Source organism: Elephas maximus, chromosome 5, assembly GCF_024166365.1.
Source record: "Elephas maximus indicus isolate mEleMax1 chromosome 5, mEleMax1 primary haplotype, whole genome shotgun sequence".
Lineage (NCBI taxonomy): Eukaryota > Metazoa > Chordata > Mammalia > Proboscidea > Elephantidae > Elephas > Elephas maximus.
In genome coordinates, this window is record NC_064823.1 from 2188732 (window position 1) to 2212182 (window position 23451).

Below are 23451 nucleotides of genomic sequence, written 5' to 3' on the forward strand. Positions count from 1 at the left end.
TCTATCAGTGGGGCCTTAAGCCTTGTGTTCTCAATCGTCAGAGGCCACATATGACAGAATCATTTTTTGTGGACTCATCAGGTAGACTTCAAATTAGATGAGAAATTAGACAAGGATGGTTTAGTATTTTTCTTCATCAGATAGCATTTAAAAGTTGTCCAGATATATGCACAGGGGTGTGTGACTGGTATTTAAAAAAAAAAAAACCTACCTGAATGATAAAGATTTTCATTTTTCCAAAATTATTTCTAAATAACTTTAATTCCATCAAGTGTTGGTCTAGTGCTACCAGAGCGGAATGCTTTAACTTGGATTTCCTGAAGCATTCTCGTAGCCGACACCAGCATTCTTTGTTATTCCAGCTGATGACACAGTTGGGTCAGCTTGTTTTTCTTGCTGTATCTACGTAAATTGAGGCCTTTCCAGAAAATCAACAGCCAAGCCCTTCCTTTTTCTCTGAGCGTCTAGCACATGGGCTCAAACTGCTGGGTAAATAGGCCAGTTGCTTTTGAGAGTCAGGGCAAAAGAGTTTCATGTCATCTCACTTTAAACAATACCGAAATAAGTTCCAGGGCCTCAATTATTGCAGCACTGGTACTTATTTACTTGAGAAATGAAAGAGCCATTTATAAGGAGCATTTAGGGTTCAAGCATGTCTCCTTTGGAGCCTCACTAGTTCTTAAAGAGTGGTCCTGAGGCAGTGACAGTGGCTCCCAAGCTGTGAACAGTGTGTTTGCTCTGTCACCTCTGAGAGGTGACCTTGTTCTGGGGTGAAACATGGAAGCGGCCACCTGCTCCCAGAAATACTTTTTTACGAGATTGATATCTTCAGAATTTGTCTCGTCTGTTGGTGAAAGGAGTCAGTCTTGCTTTATAGATGTCTTCGTATGTCTAATCTCCAGAGTCAGGAGCCTGAACACCTACCCTCATTTACTCTTTGATGCGCATTCAGGATAGATGATATATATGATACATATATGTCAGAATTGACTCAACGGCACTGGGTTGGGTTTTATGATGGGATGATATATATCAAAATATATATATGTGATAAAAAATCAAGATTTATATGATAGATTATGTGTGTGTGTATATATATATATATATATATATATATATGAAACCCTGGTGGCATAGTGGTTAAGAGCTATGGCTGCTAACCAAAAGGTCGGCAGTTTGAGTCCACCAGGCGCTCCTTGGAAACTCTACAGGGCAGTTCTACTCTGTCTTGTAGGGTCACTGAGCCAAAATCGACTCGACGGCCATGGGTTTGGTTTTTGGTTTTATATATGCCATGGTTTGAATTATGTCCCCCCCAGAATGTGTGTGTTAACTTGGTTAGGCCATGATTCCCAGTATTCTGTGGTTGTCCTCCATTTTGTGATTGTAATTTTGTATTAAAGAGGATTAGGATGGGATTGTAACACCCTTACCAGGTCACATCCCTGATCCAACATTAAGGGAGTTTCCCTGAGATGTGGCCTGCACCACCTTTTATCTCTCAAGAGATAAAAGGAAAGGGGAGCTAGCAGATAGTTGGGAACCCCATACCACCAAGAAAGCAGCACCAGGAACAGTGTGTGTCCTTTGGACCTGAGGTTCCTGTGCTGAGATGCTCCCCAGACTAAGGGAAGATGGATTACAAGGACCTTCCTCCAGAGCCGACAGAGAAAGAAAGACTTCCTCTGGAGCTGATGCTGTGAATTTGGACTTCTAGCCTACTAAAAATCGTAAGAAAATAAATTTCTCTTTGTTAAAGCCATCCACTTGTGGTATTACTCTTATAGCAGCACTAGATGACTAAGACAATACATATATCGAAGAACATATATGGTACATTTGTACAGTAGAGATTTTATCTTTGGGCACTTTTACTTACATTATTCTCCCTGGAAAGTGGCTGTTGGGTATAGATAGGAATCCATAGTTCAGTTCCAGAAGGCATTTACTTGTTTTTTTCTTTCCCCAAATAGTATATGCTGATAACGGTGCCAGATAATGGCACAAAGTCCTTACTTATCTGGGATCCAATCTTTTGAAACTCTTAAGCTCTTAGGTCTAGATGTAGCCAGAAGAAATCTCGAAAACTTCTTCGGTAGTGCAGAAGCAGGCCCAAAGCACCTAGTAAGCTGAAGGAGTTGAAGACTACCGAGATTTGTAGTCCCAGGACTTCTATAGGTAGGAGTAGGGAGTGGCTGGTGGTAACTTGAAAAGGCCAGCTTTCTCATGTGAAGTTGAGAAGTGCAGGAACAGCAACAGAAGCTGGAGGACAGAAGAGAAACAGCACCATAGAAGCGGGGACCACTGTTGGTAATCGAACAAGGAAATGTGAAGAGCCCAGAGTGAAAATAGTGTTAGATGGTGGAAGGTGGAGATTGTGGAAATGATGGACAGGGGAACAGGGTGAAGAGCAGAGGAGGCAATACGAGGGGAAACAATGGTGAAGTAAATGCGTACTTCAATAGTACAGCCCAAGAATACACAAATGGCTATTTGAAGATGGAAGGGGTGGGGGGTGAATGATACCTCAACCATGTGGACCTTCATGTAATGCCAGTGAAGATGTTGTTAGTTGCCATTAAGTTGGCTCCAACTCATGGTGACTTATATGTAACAGAACAAAACGTTGTCTGGTCCTGCTCCATCTTCATGATGGTATGGTTTGGTATGTTTGAGTCCATCATTCTGGCTGTTGTGTCAATCCAATTAATTTTTGTTGACTCTCATCTTTACCAAACCTGATATCCTTTTGCAGCGATTGGTCTTTCCTAGTGACGTGTCCAAAATAAGGAAGACGAATCTCACCATTCTCGCTTCTAAGGAGCATTCTGGTTGTATTTATTCTAAGACTGATTTGTTTGTTCTTTTGGCAGTCTAAAGTATATTCAATATTCTTCACCAGCACCACAATTTAAAGGCATCAATTCTTCTGTCTTCCTTTTCTTGGTCCAGCTTTCACATGCATATGAGGTGACTGAAAAGACCTTGGCTCTGGCCAGGCACACCTTATTCATCCAAGTGACATGTTTGCTTTTTAAAATTTTAATTTAAGAGGTCTTTTGCAGCAGATTTGCCCAGTGTAATACATTGTTTGATTTCTGGACTGCAGCTTCCATGGACATTGACAGGCATGGATAAATGTTTGTTAAAGAGGATGCTCATGCACACACCGTATCTACTATGGTGTGTATGTGGGGGGAGATGTTTGTATATGTTTGTGTGCATAAAGAACACTTCGCAATGCAGTGTGTGCAATGCTGAAGGCAGACTTGTGCCCCAGGCCTTGTACCTGATGGACTTCTCTATCAATGACAACCCAGCAATGTGAGGGTGAGTTGGATTCTATGACCAGTGTAACAGGGACTTCAAAGTCAACTACCTGGCATGGCTACCTGGTACAGAGCAGAGCACGGGTGAAATGTCAGTCAAGAACCAGAATGCCCTGGCTGAGCCAAGGCCATGTGTGAAAATCAACATCTGGAGGGTACATCTGTGATGACTGTAGGCAGGAGCAGATGTGAGGCAAAATCAGAGGCTGGGAATTGTGCCCAATGTGTCTGCAGAAGCTCAGCTGTCCAGTGTGTCCCTAGGAGTGCCTCTGTGATAAGGTGCATAACTTCTTGGGGACACAGTTCAATCCATAACTAGCCCCAAGCGAGTGACCCATGAAAAATGCCAATGAAGAGATTCAGAGAATCTATTCTGTAGTGTCACTAGGTTGCCTCTCCCGTAACCAATCTGCCCTTCATCCTCTGCTAAGCATTGCATGCAGGCAATTTTGGTGTTTTGTCTTAAAGTAAAAGAAAGTAAACGAGTTTTGTTTTGCCTCTCCTCAAAAAGTGGATCTGGACCTCCTCAAGCAGGCCTGCCATTTTCTAAGAGAATTCTGAGTGTAATTGTAGATACATTTGTGCCTTCTGCCTTTCTTTCCTCATCAGGAATCAGAGTGAGATTCTGAGATACCTGCATCACTGGTGACAAGGAACAGAGAGATAAGATGCTTTTAAGAAATCAATTGAAAGATAAACTTAGAAATCTAAGGAGGTGCTTATAGGCTAAATCAGTGGAATCAAAATTGTTCTTTAATTCTGGAATGAGTAATGCATACAATTTGTATATATGTAGATGATTTATAAAATTTTTTTTTTCTGTGGGAACATTAACAGCCCCAGAGCAAGAAAAAAGGAAGGAATTTATTCCAGTATCTTTACAACCACGTCCTGTTGGCATCCATTATGCCCTGCAGTTGTGAGCAGAACACAGGGTGATGGCAATATCTCCTGCAAGGCTAGGATTGTTTAAATTTGAAGGTTGCCAGGAGAGATGATCTATGCTTATTACTGATCCAAATGTAGCATCTTGGTTGGAGGCTGCAGGGATGACCTCATCCCAGTGTATTTCGAGGCAACGGTGCTTGTGAGAGCTAGGCAGGCTGCTCTTCCCTAGAGACGGTCCATTTTCACATCTCATTCATAATTGAAGTAGGTGAGGATAATTTTTTGCCTGTTACAGGAGGTGGTTACATCAGATCTCCAGTGGCTTACCAAAGCTCTCATATTGTTGCAACTTAACAACTGTAACCTAGCATTGTAACAGATCTAGGTTAGCCTGTAAAGTACAAATTCTAGGAGGGAGGCAAGAGGAGGAGAGCGCTAAACTCCCACCCAATCCAGGAAAGTGAACGTGAGAAGGTGTGCTGCCTTCTCATCTGAAAAAGGGACCTAAAAGTTTCTGGACACACCTGATCAGACTATGACATAGTATTTACCCTTGGGTGTCCACATCCTTATCTGTCTCCTGTGTGTAATAGTTACCTGTTCTCAGAGGGGAAAAGCATGTAAAGGCAGAGCCGTTGGAACAATGGTCGCCTTTGATGGCATAGATTTCTTGGAGCAGTGAGCCTGGTTGTTTAATATCTTTGTCATGATTTCTGATGTGTATTATTACCGTTCTTCTCTGCACGCAGGTGGTTCCAGAAAAGAAATCACAGAGCACTGGGAATGGCTGGAGCAGAATCTGCTGCAGACGCTCTCCATCTTTGAGAACGAGAACGATATCACCACGTTTGTGAGAGGAAAAATACAGGTAGTATTAAAAAAATTTTTTTTAATTGGAAATAATTTTAAATTTACGTAAACCATGCAAAAAAGAAAAAAAAATACAATAGTATAAAATACACCTGTATACCCTTTATGCAGACTCACCTGTTGTTAACATTTTACCTCGTTTGCTCTAACCTTTGTTTGGTCACTCACAGTCTATCTGAGACGCATTTTCCCCTAAATACTTCAGTGTGTATTTCCTAAGAGTAGGGACACCGGTTGTTGCCAAGCTGATTCCGCCTCATGGCGACCCCGTGTGTTCCAGACTAGAACTGCTCTGTAGGGTTTTCTTGGCTGGGATCTTTATGGAAGCAGATTGCTAAGCCTTTTCTCTGAGGTACAGCTGGGTGCGTTTGAGTCTCCAGCCTTTAGGTGAGTAGTCAAGCACAAGGACCTATAAGACTAAGGATGGTCTCCTAAATAACAACACTTGGTAGTTGTCAGTTTCTGTAAATTTAACGTTAATACTATATCTTAATATGTGGTACAGGTACAGATTTCTTAACTGACGCAATACTGTCCCTTATAGAAACATTTTTCACTCCAGTGTATGATCCGGTCTAGGAAGGTATGGGATTTAATTTTATGTCTCTTTAGCCTCCCTCAGTCTGGAATGTTTCCATAACCTTTCTTTGACTTTGATGACATTGATGTTTTTAAAGTATACGGTTCTGTTTTTTCAATAGAACATTCTTCATGTTGAGTTTGTCAGATATTTCCTTTTGATGAACTTCGCATGATGTAATCCTGGATGGAACACCATATGAACTGATCTGTGTCCTTCTCAGAGTATCATTTAGGAAGGCACACAATATCCATCTGGCTTTTATTGGTGATACACGTTTCGATAGCCTGGTTCAGGCGTTACTAATTTTGTCTTTGCAAATAATAAACAATTTGCAATTTTCTGTAAGAAAGCACTTTACGGCTACGCAAATATCCTGCTCCTTATCAAAAGTCCCCCCCGCCCCTTGATTTAACATCCATTTGTAAGTTTTTGCCTGAGCCAGTCTTTGCTGACTTTCCAACTCAAGCACTCTCTCCATTTACCAGTTGGCTCCCAGTGTTGTACGATAAGCAATAGCCCTCGCTTTTGTTTACGTACCTATTTATTACTGATACGGACACAGATTTCTGCATTTTTCAGTGGCTTATATTTAAGTACTGGACTTAACTATTTCTGCACTCACCTTGTCCCAGATTTAGCTGGAAATTTCATGTCCTTGTGACATGCTCCCGTTTTTTTTTTTTTTTTGAGCACTTTGTTCTGATATAACAAGATGTTCTAGATTCACCTTGTACCTTCCCTGCCCCAGCCCTGAATGTTTATTATAGTTTGCTTTCACTTTTTCATTCCTTCCCTTTCCCACCATTGCTCATTTCATTTTTTTGAATACAGAAAATAGTAACATGTTCCCCAAAGTCAAAATTCCTCAGAAAGTATCACTACTCCACTTCTATCCCACTTCTCCAGATGCTTTGTGGATAGCCAACTTCCTGGTTTTCTGGTCGATCTTTCCTGTGTTTCTTTTGTAAAGATAAGCAGATGTATGTGTTGTTCTTATTTCCCTTTAATTCTCACAGAAAAGGCTCCGTGCAGACGCGCTCCTCTGTATTTTGCTTTTTTTTTTTTTTTTACTCACTATCCCCTGGATAACACTCCACATTGGTGCATAGAGATCTTCCACATTCCTTTTGGTGGTTTGTTTTTATAGTGATTTTTGTTTAATCTTAGCTTTTTATTTTGAAATAATTTTAGATTTACAGAAGAACTGCAAAGATAGTAGAGAATTTCCATGAACGCTACACTCAGCTTCCTTTAATATTAACCTGGTACACAACCATAGTGTATTTATCAAGTTAACATTGATCATAGACTAGTAACTAAGCTACCGACTCTATTTGAATTTTACCTGTTGTCCTCACTTCATGTCTTTTTTCTATCCTGTTGATCTGTTCCCATGTTGCATTTGGTTTCTTATCCCTCTTTATAGCTGTATATTATGCCGTTGGGTGTGTATACCCTAGATTATTCAGCCCATCTCCTATGCTCGAACAAATAATGCTACATACGTGTTTTCATACAGATGTATTTTTGTATTGTTGCGGGTATAGCCCTTAGAGTGAGCTCCCAAGAGTGGAATTTCCTGACAGACGGTAAACGCATGGGTAATGTTGTAGAACATTGCCGAGTTCCCCTCCACAGCATTGTGCCATTTTGCATTCCCCAAAACCTTGCCAGCAAAGTGTATTGTCCAGCTTTTCAATTTTTGCCAGTCCGATGGGTAAGAAATGCTATTTTGGTGATGTTTTAATTTGTCTTATTATGAGTGAAGTCGAACATATTTTCATATGTTTAAGGACCATTTCTACATCTCTTTTTTTTGGAACTGGTCTGCTGTTCATACCTTTGCATCTTATTTTTAACTTCTAAAAAATTCTTTGTATATAAGGCCTGTTACCCCTTTATTCATGATATATGTTGCAGATATTCTCTCTGTGTTTGTCATTTGTCTTTGCTTTTGGTGGTTTTTGCCTGGAATATTTTTATTTAATCAAATTTAGCAGTTCTTTATATTATTGCACCTGGATTTCCAGTCATAGTTAGAAAGCCTTTCTCTACACCCAAATTAAAGAGGAGTTCTACATCATGATCTGATATTATGTTTCTCATTAAAATTCCATGGAATGGTCTATTTTTATTTTCCTTTCTTCTGCTTTACTGAACTTTTTACATGAATATGTAGGTAGCACTTTCTTGGTCAGAAAAAGAAGTTAAAATCCATACGAGTGGAATTTCATTGTTCTTTAGAATCTGATGTTTTTGAAGGCGAGAGAGAATTTTAGCTGGACCATATAAAATTCCTGAGGACGAAGCACATATATAAGCACATGTAATAACATCACCTTCTTCCTCTGTTCCTATACTTTAGCCCACAAAACAAATATTTTATCACCACTTCAAGACTGACAACTTAAATTTCTGCTCTGTCCTTATTAGAGTAATTAAAAGTCCTGAAAGGAATAAAAATTAGAGAAGGGGACAAAAGGAGGAGATGGCAGGTTCCAAAGGAAAATTTTATTTTGAGTAACTGAGTTGTTTTGTTGACGAAGCCAATCAGATTTTATAACCCCTTCATTTTATTACAATGTCGTGTATCTGAATTTCTGGGAAGTAGGGTAAATGGAAGGAAAGAAACCCTGGTGGCATAGTGGTTAAGAGCTACAGTTGCTAACCAGAAGATCAGCGATTTGGATCCACCAGGCACTACGTGGAAACCCTATGGGGCAGTTCTACTCTGTTTTATACGGTCATTTTGAGTTGGAACCGACTCAACAGCAAAGAGTTGCTTTTTGGTCATGTAAATGGAGAGGCTCTGAGAATTGCTGATTTGATCATAGAGAAGAGGCTGACAGAAAGTACTAGACTGGTATAAGGCAGACACAAAGACAAGAACCATCATCTCCCTTCAGGAACCATGATTGAGGGTCTCGGTTACCTTTTCATAATTCTCCCTCAGATGTTATCATCTTTGAAAATGTGGCACAGATAAAGAGTTGTAGAAAGAAATGAAAGTTTAGAAGTAAAAATATCAACAGAAACCAAACCAGTTGCAGTCAAGTTGATTCTGACTCATTGTGACCCTATATGTTTTAGAGTAGAACTGTGGTCCATAGGATTTTCAGTGGCTGTGATCTTTTGGAAGCAGATTGCCAGGCCTTTTTTCCCAGGTGTCCCTGGATGGATTCAAACTGACAACATATCAGTTAGTAGCTGAACAATTAACCGTTTGCAACACCCAGGGCCACCAGGAAGAAGAAACAGAAAACAAAACAAGGACCGGTTATGTCAAACAACCACGTTTCTCACCATTTTCATCACACCAAAAATGTTACATTTAATTCCCCTGAAGTCAATTATGAGGAAGGAATTGCTATTAATGCAATTGTATGTGAAAGGATGTCATTCATGTACAAATGGCTTAAGCATTCACGGACTACCCAATAATTAAGGAACTAATAAATTTGTCTTAAGATCTAATTAATGTGTTTATGAATTATAAATATAATAATGTTAACCACAGAGACAACCATAATCTAGCACCATAGAGAGCATTTTTGTGTATTTTTTTCTGGACTTTTCGTATGCATCTTTAACATAATAGTTGTCCTACTGAACATGTATTTTTGTACCACACTGTATTTTCCTTGACAGTATATTTACTATATTGTTACATATTTTTTTAGTTGTTATTTTAATAACTAAATATTATTTTATGTTTGACTTTACCATTCCTCCCTTTTTGGAAGTCCCCTTAGCTCTTTTCCATTTGGGGGAGGGGAAGGGGCAAATACAAAGAATAATATGGTGAATGCTTGGCTCATAAAACTTTTCCCATAAGTTTCATTTTTTTCTTTAGGATGGATTCCAAAATGCAGATCGATGGTTTAAACAGTTTAGACCTTTATAGATATTGTCAGTGTATTAGAACACCTGGGCAATTATCCCATTGCTTACATTCAGCATCAGAGTGGTTTAAATGGGTTTTCTCAAATTTAGTAGGTAAAAATTGGTATCTTATTGTTTTAATTTTCTGTGTGTGTGTTTATGAGCTTGAACATTTTTCTATGTTTTTCCATGTTTGCTAAGTTAATTCAACCCCCCTCCTTTTTTTTTAATTACCAGTTAATGTCCTTTTGCATATTTAAAATTTGATTGGACATCTAACAGTATTACGTTAAGTTTCCAAAATTATGAGGAACTGTTGCCTAGAACTGGGGTAACCTATTTTGTATTATATAGAACCTGTAGAACCTGTGGGAAGAAGATATTCCATCCCTTTGTTCTGTCATCTGGTCCCTCTGGGTGAAAAAATACAGCAAACTCAGAAAAGGTTGTGCATTCTGGCTCCTGTCTTAAAGGTGGGAAAGTTGGGAGCGTAGCTCTATGGGGATTATGATCCTTGTTGTTAAAATTAGTTGGTGAAACCTGACCTATTGATGCTGGCATATGGGGCAGTTTCACTCTGTCCTATAGGGTCTCTAATATAAATTAAGGGAGCCCTGCTGGCATGATGGTTAAGAGCTAGGCTGCTAACCAAAAGGCCACCAGTTTGAATCCACCAGCCACTCCTTGGAAACCCTATACGGCAGTTCTGCTCTGTCCTATAGGGTCGCTGTGAGTCAGAATTGACTGGATGTCAATGGGTTTGTTTTGGTTTGGCTATGTCAATTAAGAGAACACAGAGGTAAGAATGTTGGTTTGTTGTTGTTGGGTGCTAGCTGAGTCAATTTCAACTCCTAGCAACCCCATGGGACAGAGTAGAACTGCCCCGTAGGGATATTTTGGCTATGGTCTTTACGGAAGCAGATTACCAGGTCTTTCTCTTGCAGAGCCACTAGGTGAGTTCCAACTACCAACCTTTCAGTTAGCAGCTGAGGACTTAATCATTGCACTGCCAGGGCTCCTTTAGAATGCTGGGTTAGGGCTGGGTTAGTTTTGTAGAACACGTCACATTTAAGCCAAGTCTGGAAAGATTGATTTGGTCCCAAATCCCATACAATAATGGGATTTTATGGCATGAGCTGCCATTTCGACTTTTTTCCATTTTCACTGAGAGCTTATGGAAGTTGCTAAGGTGGGAATGCTGGTCAGAATTCTGTATGAAAGTAGCTGTATGAAATATCTGTCAGAAAGTAGCTGTATGAAATATCTCAGAGTATGGAAAGACTGTTGATGGGGTGCCAGTGGGAAGTTATTGGCATTAATTCCTGGACTGTGTAGGAGAGGCTTGGGGGTGGTTTCCTGTTAGGAGAATGGGCTGCAGACTTGCCTTGGGGTTGTGTTTGTATAGTAAGCCCACTATTTGCTGTTATGGTCATTATTGTTATCATATATGCTTTTAACTAGAATTGAATGGCGATAGAGATTATGGACAACTAAACCTCGCCATACCTAGCAACAGAGGTGAAAGATCTGGCAGGGAAAATGAAACTCAGGATATAATTTCAATTGATACATAGTGCAGAGAGAATCAGTAACACTTAACGTATGGGAGGAGAATCATAGTTGGGAGAAAGGTCCCAGGGAGGTGGGAATTGAACCAGACATTGGGGGTTGGTAGGATTAACTTAACAGAACACAGGCTGGTTTTAGGCAAGCAGAAAGGCAGGTCGGAGGCAGAATGGCAGAGCCACAGGCGAGGAGGCAGGAAAGCGCCCAGACGACAAACTCAGGGCCTGAGAGTGTCTCAGGGTAGTTGGAGCAGAGTCACTAGTAGGAAGTTTTGATTGGCTGTAATGGAGTCCCTGGCTGGTGCCAATGGTTAAGTGCTCAGCTGTTAACCAAAAGGTTGGAAGTTCAAGTTCACTCTCAGGTGCCTCGGAAGAAAGTTCTGCGAATCTACTTCCAAAAAATCAGCCATTGAAAATCCTATGGAGCACAGTTCCGCTCTGACATGCATGGGCCACCATGAGCCGGCCACCTCAGTGACAGCAGCTTCCCAGTGGTAGTCACAAGGAGAGACAAGGCTGTAGCATTGGTTGAATCTAAAATGTATATCGTATAGAATTTTGGACTTTATACTGATGACAGTGGGGAACCACTGAGGAGATTGATAATAAACTTGCTGTAAACAAAACCAGTTTCGGGAAGATTAATTTGTAGGGAACATTCAGGGTATACTGGAAGTAAGGGTCTCCAGGCAGGAATTCCAGGTATGAGGCAGTTGGGATGTTCTGTGCTCAGGGTGCAGAGGCCCAGGTGAGGAGGCGTCTGCTTCTCCCGTGTCAAGGAGAATTAGAGAGGTGCGCACATTCGCACAGACACACAGCGGTGCTGTCAGAATCTGAACCCGAGGCTTTCATGCTCTGAAGCTCATTCTTTCTAACACTACCTTGAGATCAAAGATCATAAAGATGGGAGTAGGAGGGATTATGGCAATTACAAAGTCAAAGATGAAGTTCAAGGGAACATTTTCTATCAAGCGATATTTGTAGAAGCCAATTTTCAGAGAATTACAGAAAAATTGGGTTGCAATGAAATGGCCTCTCTGGCTATTGTAGGAATGGAATAGTAGATTAAGCCCATTACTTACTATGCAAATATTTCATTACCTTTCCAACTGTCCAAAAACTGTATGTCTAATATAATTTTTGTGCTCATATTCACCACTTTTCTGCTTAAATGTCTGCTTGTGCCTTTTCTCTGGGTTCTTTGATATTATTCATGGCCCTGGGACAGCAGATCTGAAGCCAAGTGTCAGTTAGAGACATGCGTTCTGATCTTTCTTCCCTGTCTTGTCCAGGGTCAAGTTTGCTATTCATGATGGATTTTTGTTGATTTTGAGAAAGGCAGAAGTTGGCCTTTGGGATGACTCTATCATGTTAAAATAGCAAAAGCAAAAATTTTCCATCTCATTTGTAAAATGAAAACATTGGGCTTCATTCCAAGCAAACCTAATAAAATGAATAGCACCACTAAACAGACAATAAAATCTTATACTGTCGTATGAAAATCTTTTAGTTCACAAATGCTACTTGTTAGTTGGCTTAGAATTTGGGTTAGCCTTTCCTCAGAAATCATTGGTTGTTTTCTGTTGTTGTTGTTTTTTTTGATTCAAGCCTTAGGAATTTTTCTTTTGTTTTCAAATATGCACGGCATAAGGGAAAAAGCAACTATGGTTATATTAATTCCAGTTGTATGCTTTGTGTTTTATCCCTGCTCAGGGCATCATTGCAGAGTATAACAAAATCAATGACGTAAAGGAAGATGATGACACCGAGAAGTTTAAGGAAGCCATTGTGAAATTCCACAGGCAGTTTGGGATGCCTGAGGAAGAGAAACTCGTCAACTATTACTCCTGCAGCTACTGGAAGGGCAAGGTCCCCCGACAGGGCTGGATGTATCTCAGTATTAACCACCTTTGCTTTTATTCTTTTCTTATGGGAAGGGAAGGTACGTTGTGTGCCATTTCGGAGAGAGGTTTTGGAAGGTCTACTGAAGGTTTCCCTGGGCACATAAACCACATCAAAATATCAAAATGAAACTTGTAGTTGTAAATGGCTCAGTGTTATTTTTTCACCATTTAACAAGTGAATTGAATTCTCTTCAGTTAAATATTTTTATAGAAATTGAACCTTAAGTAATATACACCAAACATAGTATTAATTTAGTAGATATGGACTTAACATCCATAATATTTATGAACTCACAGCTTATGTGGTTCAAATTTGTCTGTTAAAACTAAAAAACAAGACAACAATAAATAAGGGCTCTCAAATGCAAAGGAGCTTAGTGGGATTGGAGTGTGGGGTAGTGAGATGGCAGGATCTGGAAAGGACTGTCAGCAGTCAAGTGTTGATTCAGCCTTGTTCTCTGTGCTCAGCCAAGCTGGTAATCCGGTGGGTGGACATCACTCAGCTTGAGAAGAATGCCACGCTGCTCCTGCCTGACGTGATTAAAGTGAGCACGAGGTCCAGCGAACTCTTCTTCTCTGTGTTCCTCAACATCAACGAGACCTTCAAGTTAATGGAGCAGCTCGCCAACATTGCCATGAGGCAACTCTTAGACAATGAGGGGTTTGAACAAGATAGATCCCTGCCCAAACTGAAAAAGAAATCTCCTAAGAAAGTATCTGCTCTGAAACGGTGAGTGTTGGAGACTTTGAGTCTTGGAGACTTTAGAAACAAGAAACCCATCTGTTCATCTATTTAGTTTAACCTTTTCTGAATAGCTGCAGGTGTTCTGTACACTTCTGTGTATAGGCACAAAACTGAAAAAGACTGCTTGAGGCAGTCACAATTCCATGAGGTATACATAAACAGCACAGTGTGATAGGAATTCTTTGGCCCTATGAACAGAGCACATGGGTGCACACAGGGGGTGTAGTTAGCTCTGCCCATATGGGACAGAGTGAGTAGGAAAGCCTTCTCTGTGGAGGCTGCTTTGAGCTGAGCTTTGAAGGGTTGGGTAGAAGTTACTCATGCAGGTACAATGGGGTGAATATTTCAGGCCAGGGGAAGAACATGAGGGGAAAACACAGAGGGCAGCAAGTTCTCCCATGGTTGGATGATGGCAGGGCACAGGATGAGGAGAGCCTGCAGAGAAGCCTGGACATTGGGATGTGGGAGTAGAGCTAGAGGGAGGTGAGGAGAAAGTTGATGCTCTCTAAGGTTTCTAGCTACAGCGACTGTACGCATGGAATTGCTGTTAACTGAGATGGGAAATGAGAGAAGGAAGAGCACGTATGTCCAAGGGATATCATCGCTCAGCTCTAATCCTGTTGAGTGGAGTTCCCTGGAGGACATGTAGTCGGAGATCGGTCAAGTAAGATATTCGAGATTTGAAATTGCTGATGTTTAGTTAGTTGTTGAATTCTGAAAAGAATTCACTGCAATTAAGGTGTCTTTGGTGACCTGAGACATGATTCAGCAGAGTGGTGGAGGATACAAGCTGTTACTGCAGTTGATTAAATAGCCAATGAAAGACAAGGCAAGGGAATTAGGCAAGTATAGACTGCTTTTTCAAGAAATTCAGTGGTAAAGGAAGGCGTTCCTGTTTTTAGAATGGAAAAGATTTGAACGTGGTATAGAATGAGATAGGCAAATGGGAAGAGTTTGTTGGTGAGGTAGGTGTGTGGGTGGGAGGGCGCATAGAGAATGAAGCTACAAGGAAACAAATCATTTAAAAGAGTTATGTCTCATTGGGCATAGGAAAGGATGCTTATGTATGCTGATTACTCTCCCTTTTTAATACGTAAGAGTAGCCAAGGATGGGGGTAATTTTGGAGATCTAAGGGAGGGAAGTTGGAGGGACTTCCTGCATCAGGGCCTCCCTTTGTTCTGTACAGCCAGACTCTAGGCTGTCGAAGGGCTGAGATAGGGTAGACACTTCAGGGGAGAGGTTTTAAACAACTCACGTGATGAACAGGAAAAAGAACTCATAAGGGAAAAGATTGTTGTCTACAGAAGACCCAGCTGAGGTTGGAAACCATAGCTGTCCAAGAGATTGAGTTACTCATATTGTACCTTTCCATGCAAAGGTTTGTTGTCTATTTGGAGAGGACAGTGTCTTCCAGCAGATTCATGTAGCTTGCTCCATTCTCATAAGATCTTTCTTTTTGACTTATTTATTTATTTTTGTTGTCGTTATTGAGAATATACATAGGGGAACATACACCAATTCAACAATTTCTCTGTGTACAATTCAGTGACATTGATTACATTCTTTAAGTTGTGCAACAATCCTCACCCTTTTCCAAATTGTTCCTCCACCAATTACATAAATTCACTACATCCTTAAGTTTTTTCCTAACTTCATTAGATCTTTCTTAAAAGATAAGGCTCAAAAAAGTGGCTCTGGTAAATGTGTGTGTAATAATCACTTTAAAGATCGTTACATTCCTTTAGAAAGATAATAAATTTCCTGTTCAGGCCTGACATTTAACAGATATGGACTATAACATGGTAACAACAACAACAAAAAAACCATTGTCATCAAGTTGATTCTGACTCATGGCGACCCCCTGGGTTAGAGAGTAGAACTGCGCTCTGTAGAGTTTTCTTAGCTGTAATCTTCATGGAAACAGACTACCAGACCTTTCTTCCGCAGTGTCACTGGGTGGGTTGCACTTAATAGTTTGTGCCACCCAGGGACCTAAATATGTTAAAATAATTTTATTATGCCTTCAAATTAATAAGTTGGCGTTGACTCCGATATAAAGCTAGCAAGGTGGAGGAGGGGAATGATGGTCTGGAGACCCTTCATTGCTACATCATGTAGAAGGTATTGAAATATTTTTCTTGCATGAGGTGAGTTGTTATTATTGCCTTCCAGCGATCTTGATGCCCGAGCAAAGAGTGAAAGATACCGTGCACTTTTTCGGCTGCCCAAGGATGAAAAATTAGATGGCCACACAGACTGCACCCTCTGGACCCCATTTAACAAAATGCACATTTTGGGGCAGATGTTTGTGTCCACCAATTACATCTGTTTTACCAGCAAGGAGGAGAACTTGTGTAGCCTCATTATCCCACTCCGAGAGGTAAGTATCAGCGGAAATGGATGTTTTAAGAGTTTCATTTGTAATATTTTTCTGTCTGAACCAGGAATATTTTTACGAGCAGTTGGTTGGCTTTTAACCAGCCATGTTCTTTGGTGGCACCTGGAGCCCTTTCGTGTGTTGTCACTGCTCTAAGCAACCATGGGATCTGCGAGATCTTTTCTTCCAGAGGCAGCCTGGTTCACAGCAGGAGGGCCACTTGGTCTAAAGGCAACAGTCCAGGCTGGGAGTCAGAAAGCCCAGTGTTTGTTCAGTCTGGTCCCAGCCCTCTTCCCAGATCGGAATCTGATTCTCTACACATTTTTAAATAAATTCCTCAGCAGATTCTCATGTAAAGTCTAAGAGGCATTGTTCTCATATCTGGGGTGGAGGTGGGTTCTATCACATCTTCATGGTCATAGGTCCCTGTGGTACTTTTCTGAAAGCCTTGCTGTGAGGTTGGGGTTGAGAGGGACTCCAGGTTAAGATGAGGGGAAGGGCTGTGCAGGGGCTGGCATCCTTGCAATTTCTAACTTGACAACTCCCAACCTAAGGTGTTCCTTTTTGAGAGGTTAAGGTGGTCTAAAGCTTTGATCATTCAATCAAAATTGACCCTTTGTTAAGAGCCCCTATAGTAAAGGATTCAAGCTTCCCTCTCCCTTCTTTTTTCTTTAAAAAGAAAAAATTATTTTCTGCTTTCTTCTTGTTTTAAGATAAGGCATCAGTACAGAAAATTTGTAACAGTACAAATGAAAACAAAATTCACCCCAGCCCCACCACTCAGAGATAACCATTTATTCCTATGCATTGTTGTGAATATGTCATTGCATAATTCACGAAAATGATGTCATCAATAGGGACTTTTATTTTCTGGTTATTTCCCTTAAAGGTAAGTATATCTTAAACATTTTCCCATGTCATTAAATATTCTTCTGTAATGTAATTTTTAATGGCTACCCATTATTCCATTAAATGGATATGCTATGCACAATTCAGTTATTCAGTTACCTGTGGTTGGACTTTTTCATTGGTTCCAGTTTATAATTTTACTTAAATAATAAATTTCTAGAAGCTGAATTGGTAGGACAAATAAAATGCAAAATGTTAATCGGCAAATCTAATTCTCCTCCATACAAAGTATTATATGTATTTTCGAGGAAAGGGTGAGTCCTGAGATGTATAAATCCGACTGTACTTGTATTTGGCTCTGGAGGATATTTCATAAATTTTTCCAGCAAATTTCCCTTCTTAGTAGTCTTTGTCATAGGCTGCTGCTACACTTATTTTTCTTCTTGAAGTGTTACCTGAATATAGGAAAGCACAGTTACCTGGAGGGTGCCTGATGGCTGGGGAAACCCGTTCTGGGACTAAGACTATACTGTGGATATGCCATTTATGAACCTGTGTGAGTCATTGCTCTCCCTTTATCCAGAGGGAAATAGGGAGCAGAGACAGGCTGGAAGCAGCTGTCAAGCCATCTGCTGCTCTTCTGTTCACCAAGTCAGGGTCTCAGGTCAAGTTAGCTCTGTTTGCATTTTAATGCAATTTAGAATACAAAGGCAAAAGCATAGGGGAATTGAGAGAAAGATGATTGATATTCTCAGCCCATTTCACACAGGAGCCTTCTGTTGCCCAGTTTTCTCTAGTAGGTAGAGCAGGAATAACTCAGTCACATTCCAGGGTAAATTAGAAGAGGGGCCGTATGTGGAGGCAGCTTTTAAAAATAAAGCACGTTGTGGTTGAAGGATACAGCTTTAAAGAAGTCATAAATGAGAAAACAGTGCCCTTCCCTCTCACTTAATGAATCACTGAGCTATATTAATGGCAGATCCCTAACCCTGACTAATGGAAGAAGCAAAGCACTTAATGTCATTTTTATTACCTTTAGGTAATGACAATGTCAGAAAAGCAATAGGGCAGGGATCCTACTGTTCATCCAGGGTCTGTTTGGGTAGAGAGGGTCTCTCTGTGACTTTCGTACCTCTGTGAATTGACTTAAGCTGAGTGATGGGCAGGAGCCTCCACGCTCTTGTTACATCCCACATGGAATGGCCACTTTCAGGGTTGTAGAGACCAGAAATCAGTGCCTTTATTGAATTATTTATAAATAAGCTGAAATATTGAGTGGAGATCGTTAACATGTGTGGATATGTAGACTTAAAGACAAATAGATAACTGCCATCCAATCAGTTCCAACTCTTTGAGACCTTATGTACAACAGATGAAACTTTGCCTAATCCTGCATCATCTCAGGATTACCGGCATATTTGACTCCATAGTGCAGCTATGGTGCCAGCCCATCTCACCGAGGGTCTCCCTCATCCTTGCGGGCCCTGTACTTCACCAAACATGATGTTTTCCTCCAGGGATTGATCCCACCTGATGACCTGTCCAAAGTAAGCAAGTTGGACAGTGTTCTATTGTGATCCGTAAGGTTTTCATTGGCCAATTTTTGGAAGTAGATTGCCGGGTCTGTCTTTCTAGTCTGCCTTAGTTTGGAAACTCTGCTGAAACCTGTGCACCGTAGGTGATCGTACTGGTGTTTGAAATACCGGTGGTGTAGCTTCCAGCATCATAGGAACATGCAGAGCCACCACAGAGCCACCAGAGTACAGCAAACTGACAGACACAGAGTGGACGCAGAGACTTAAAGTAGGCCAAACTGACAGATGTGAAATGCTTACAGAGAATCGGGGGGGGGGGGATGCATGTTGCTACAGGTTTTGAAGAAATTAGTGAGATATCAAAGCAAAAGGATAAAGTGACCTGATTAGATTCTTCATTAGATATAGATTTCAGATGAAGTTTCTTTTTTTCAATCAAAAGTTCATCTGTATTAAACGCCAAGATTTGATTACATTCCTCTGGGATTCCTTTAAGAAATATGTAACTACTGAAAAAAAAAAGAAATATATATATATATAAATCTTAAGAGAAGTAGCCAGGCCCTGCAGTTTTTTCCCCTTATGGGATCCAGCCCAACCTCTTTTGGCAGTTGAGGACATGCAACATTTTATGCAAATCCAATAGATTTCTTAGCCCTGAGGGGGTGGGAAGAAAGTTTTAAAGTCCTGCTTTGTTTTTTCGTTGTTGTTCTTGCTTAGCAAATTAGTTTCTCATTCAAATATTTATACACAAATTGTTTTGTGACATTGATTGTAATCCTATATTGTGTCAGCACTATACTTTCCCTTTCCACCCAGGTTCCCTGGTTCCATTCATTCAGTTTTTCTGTCCCTTTTCATCTTTGTTTCTGGGCAGGTGTTGCCCGTTTTATTTCATATACTTTATTGATATGAGAAACACGTTCCTCATATGTGTTATCATTTGTTTTATAACCAAACAAAAAACCAAACCCACTGCCATCAAGTCGATTCTGACTCATCGCGACCCTAGGGTTTCCAAGGCTGTAACTCTCTACAGAAGCAGACTGCCACATTTTTCCCGCTTGCAGTTTTGAACTGCTGACTTTTTGGTTAGCAGTCGATCACTTTGTAGACTTGTTTAATCTTTGGTTGAAAAGTGAACTTCAGGAGTGGCTTCAATTCTGAGTTGGGAGGTTCCTCCAGTCTCCGTCAGACCAGTAAACCTTTCTTTGTGAATTTGATCTTTTATTCTACGTTTTTCTGCCCCTCTGCCCGGCACCCACTGTGGTAATCCCAGTCAGAGCGGTCAGTAGTGGTAGCTGGGCACTATCTAATTCTTCTGGTCTCTGGGTCATGTAGGCTGTGGTTCATGTGGTCCATTAGTCCTTTGGACTAATTGCTCCCTTGTGTCTTTAGTTTCACTCTTCTTTGCTCCAGACTAGAAAAGACCAACAGTTTTATCTTGGATGATCACTCAAAAGCTTTTAAGACCTCAGACACTACTCACCAAAGTAGGATGTAGAACATTGTCCTTAAGAACTGTGTTGTGCCAATTGATGTAAATGTCCCCTGAGTCTATGGTCCTTTGCCTTTGAGCTTGGGAACTTCATCCCATGAGGTGTTTAGTTATGTCTGAGAGGTTTCCCTGACTGTGCCATTTTTTTTTTTTATTGTCTATATTAATATATGTATTTAGAAATTTCCACCACCAAACCTGTATCTGCTGGTGGGTGTGCTCCCTTACCTCTTTCTTCGCCTCTTGGCATAGCTATCTATCTGTGTGTCCATTCATAGATTATTGTTTGTTACTTCTATTGCTGCAGAATTTTCTATGCTATAGTGGTGGTTGTTGTTAGGTGCCAGCCCTGGTGACGCAGTTGTTAAGAGCTTGCTGCTAACCAAAAAAAGTCAGCAGTTCGAATCTACCAGGTGCTTCTTGGAAACCCTACGGGGCAGCTGTACTCTGTCCTATAGGGTCACTATGAATTAGAATCGACTTGACAACAGGTTTGGTTTTTTTGGGTTTTTTATGCTATAGTAATTGTCATTTATTCCTGTGTTCTCTCAGTGCCCTCTCTTGCCGTGATCATATTGTGCTGAATTCCCCCATATTGTGTATTGCCTTTCCCTTCACCAATATTAACAAGTGTTTACTATCTCTTTGATAGTTTTTCCTCCCATCCCTGGTAACCATCAGAGAGTTTTTCCCCCTTGTGTGTGAACCTTTTGTTGTTACTTTTTAATAGCAGTCTCATATAGTGTTTGCCTTTTTGCGATTCACTTATTTCACTCAGCATAATGCCCTCCAGATTCATCTATGTTGTGAGATGTTTTGAGGATTCCTCGTTATTCTTTATTGTTGCATAGTATTCCTTTGTGTGTATGTACCACAGTTTGTTTATCCATTCATCTGTTGATGGGCACTTAGGTTGCTTCCACCTTTTTGCTGTTATGAATAATGCTGCAGTGAACATGGGTGTGCACATGTCTATTTGTGTCGTGGCTCTTATTTCTTTAGGGTATATACCTAGGAATGGGATTGCTGGATCATATGGTATTTCTATTTCTAGCTTTTTGAGGAAGTAGCCTACCATTTTCCGTAGTGGTTGTAGCATTTTACATTCCCACCAGCAGTGTATGAGTTCTAATCTCTCCACATCCTTGCCAACATTTCTTATTTTCTGTTTTTTTGATTAGTGCCAGTAATGTCAGGGTGAGATGGTATCTAATTGTAGGTTTGATTTGCATTTCTCTAATTGCTAATGATCTCGAGCATTTCCTCATATGTTCGTTAGCAGCCTGGATGTCTTCTTTGGTGAAGTGTCTGTTCATATCCTTTGCTCATTTTTTAATCAGATTATGTGTCCTTTTTTGTTGTTGTTGAGATAAAGTTTCCTATAAATTTTAGAGATTAGACCCCTGTAGGATATGTCATAACCAAAAATTTTTTCCCATTCCGTAGGTTCTCTTTTTACTCTTTTGGTGAAATCTTTTGTCGAGCATCAGTGTTTAATTTTTAAGAGGTCTCATTTATCTATTTTATCTTCTTCTATGTGTGTATTTCTAGTTATGTTTGGTATTCTATTTATAGGGCCCCTCACATTGTCCCTAATTTTTCTCCATGATCTTTATAGTTTTTAAGTTTTATAGCTTTAGTAACTATAATTACATAGTTTTATATATTTATGTCTTTGATCCATTTTGAGTTAATTTTTGTGTGTGGTGTGAGGTATGGATCCTGTTTCAATTTTCTACAGATAGATACCCAATTTTGCCAGCACCATTTGTTGAAGAGACACTCTCTTCCCCATTCAATACATTTTGGTCCTTTGTCAAAAATCAAGTGTCCATAGGTGGGTGGAGTTATGTCTGTGTTCTCAATTCTGTTCCATTGGTCTATGTGTCTGTTGTTGTACAGGTACCAGGCTATTTTGACTACTGTGGCTGTGTAGTAGGTTCTGAGATCAGGTAATGTGAGGGCTCCTACTTTGTTCTTCTTTCTTAATGAAGCTTTACTTATTTGGGGCCTCTTTCCCTTCCATATAAAGTTAGTGATTTGTTTTTCCATCTAGGTGAAGAATGCTGTTGGGATTTGAATCGGGATTGCATTATAGCTATATGTCACTTTGGATAGTATTGACATTTTCACTATGTTAAGTCTCCCTATCCAAGAGCATAGTATGTTTTTCCATTTATGAAGATCTCTTTTGGTTTCTTGCAGTAGCGTTTTGTAGTTTTCTTTGTATAAATCTTTTACACCCCGGTTAGACTTATTCCTAAGTATTTTATCTTTTGGAGGGCTATTGTAAATGGTATTGTTTTCCTGGTTTCATTTTCACAGCTCTTTTTGTTGATATAGAGGAATCCAATTGATTTTTGTGTGTTGATCTTGTATCCTGTCACTTTGCTGTATGCTTCTGTTAGTTCCAATAGCTTTTTTATGGAGTCTTTTGGATTTTCTATGTATAGGATCATATCATCTGAGAATAGGGATAGTTTTACTTCTTGCTTACCAATGTGGATGCCCTTTATTTTCTTTTCTTGCCTTATTGCCCTTGGTAGGGCTTCCAATACAATGTTGAATAAGAGTGGTGATAAAGGGCATCCTTGTCTGGTTCTGTTCTCAAGGGGAATGCTTTTCAGATTTTCTTCATTGAGGATAATGTTGGCTGTTGGTTTTGTACGAATTCCCTTTATTATGCTGAGAAATTTCCCTTCTATTCCTATTTTGCTGAGAGTTTTTATCAAGAATGAGTGTTGGACATTATCAGATGCATTTTCTGCATCGATTGATGTGATCATGTGATTCTTTTCCTTTGTTTTATTTATGTAATAGACTATGTTGTTTGATTTTCTAATGTTGAACCAACCTCACATAAAAAAAACTAACCTGGTATGAATCCCACTTGGCCGTGATGTTGAATGTTACTGACTAGGATTTTGTTAGGATTTATTGTATCTATATTCATGAGGGATATTGGTCTATAGTTTTCTTTTTAGTGATACCTTTGTCTGGCTTTGGTATTAGGGTTATGATGGCTTCATAGAATGAATTTGAAAGTATTTCTTCACTTTCTACTTCTGAAATAGTTTGAGTAGAATTGGTGACAACTCGTTGACTGGTAGAATTCTACAGTGAGGTTGTCTGGACCAGGACTTTTTTTTGTTAGGATTTTTTTTTTTTTTTTAATGACCTCTTCGATTTCTTCTTTTTATATAGGTCCATTCAAATTTTCTACCTGAGTTTGTGTTAGTTTAGGCAGTGTTCAGGTTTCTAGAAATTTGTCCATTTCCTCTAGGTTTTCAAATTTGCTGGAGTAAAAGTCCTGCTTTGGAGGAAATGTATTTAAAATAAAAATGATGATGAACAGGTTAAAGTTCTAGAGTGCTTGCAGATGAAGATGAAAGTGGAGGTAGAAACTTAGGTTTAAGCCTCTAGTC

At 40.0% G+C, this 23451-nt stretch overlaps 1 protein-coding gene across 1 annotated transcript in view; it reads left to right on the forward strand.

Moving 5' to 3' along the window:
* Positions 1-23451, forward strand: part of TBC1D9 (TBC1 domain family member 9) — a 146495-nt gene that overhangs the window by 77890 nt on the left and 45154 nt on the right. The window contains exons 3-6 of the mRNA XM_049885237.1: positions 4967-5085; positions 12831-13059; positions 13490-13751; positions 15940-16147. Coding sequence (XP_049741194.1) covers positions 4967-5085; positions 12831-13059; positions 13490-13751; positions 15940-16147 — 818 coding nt within the window. The remainder of the gene's footprint in view (positions 1-4966; positions 5086-12830; positions 13060-13489; positions 13752-15939; positions 16148-23451) is intronic.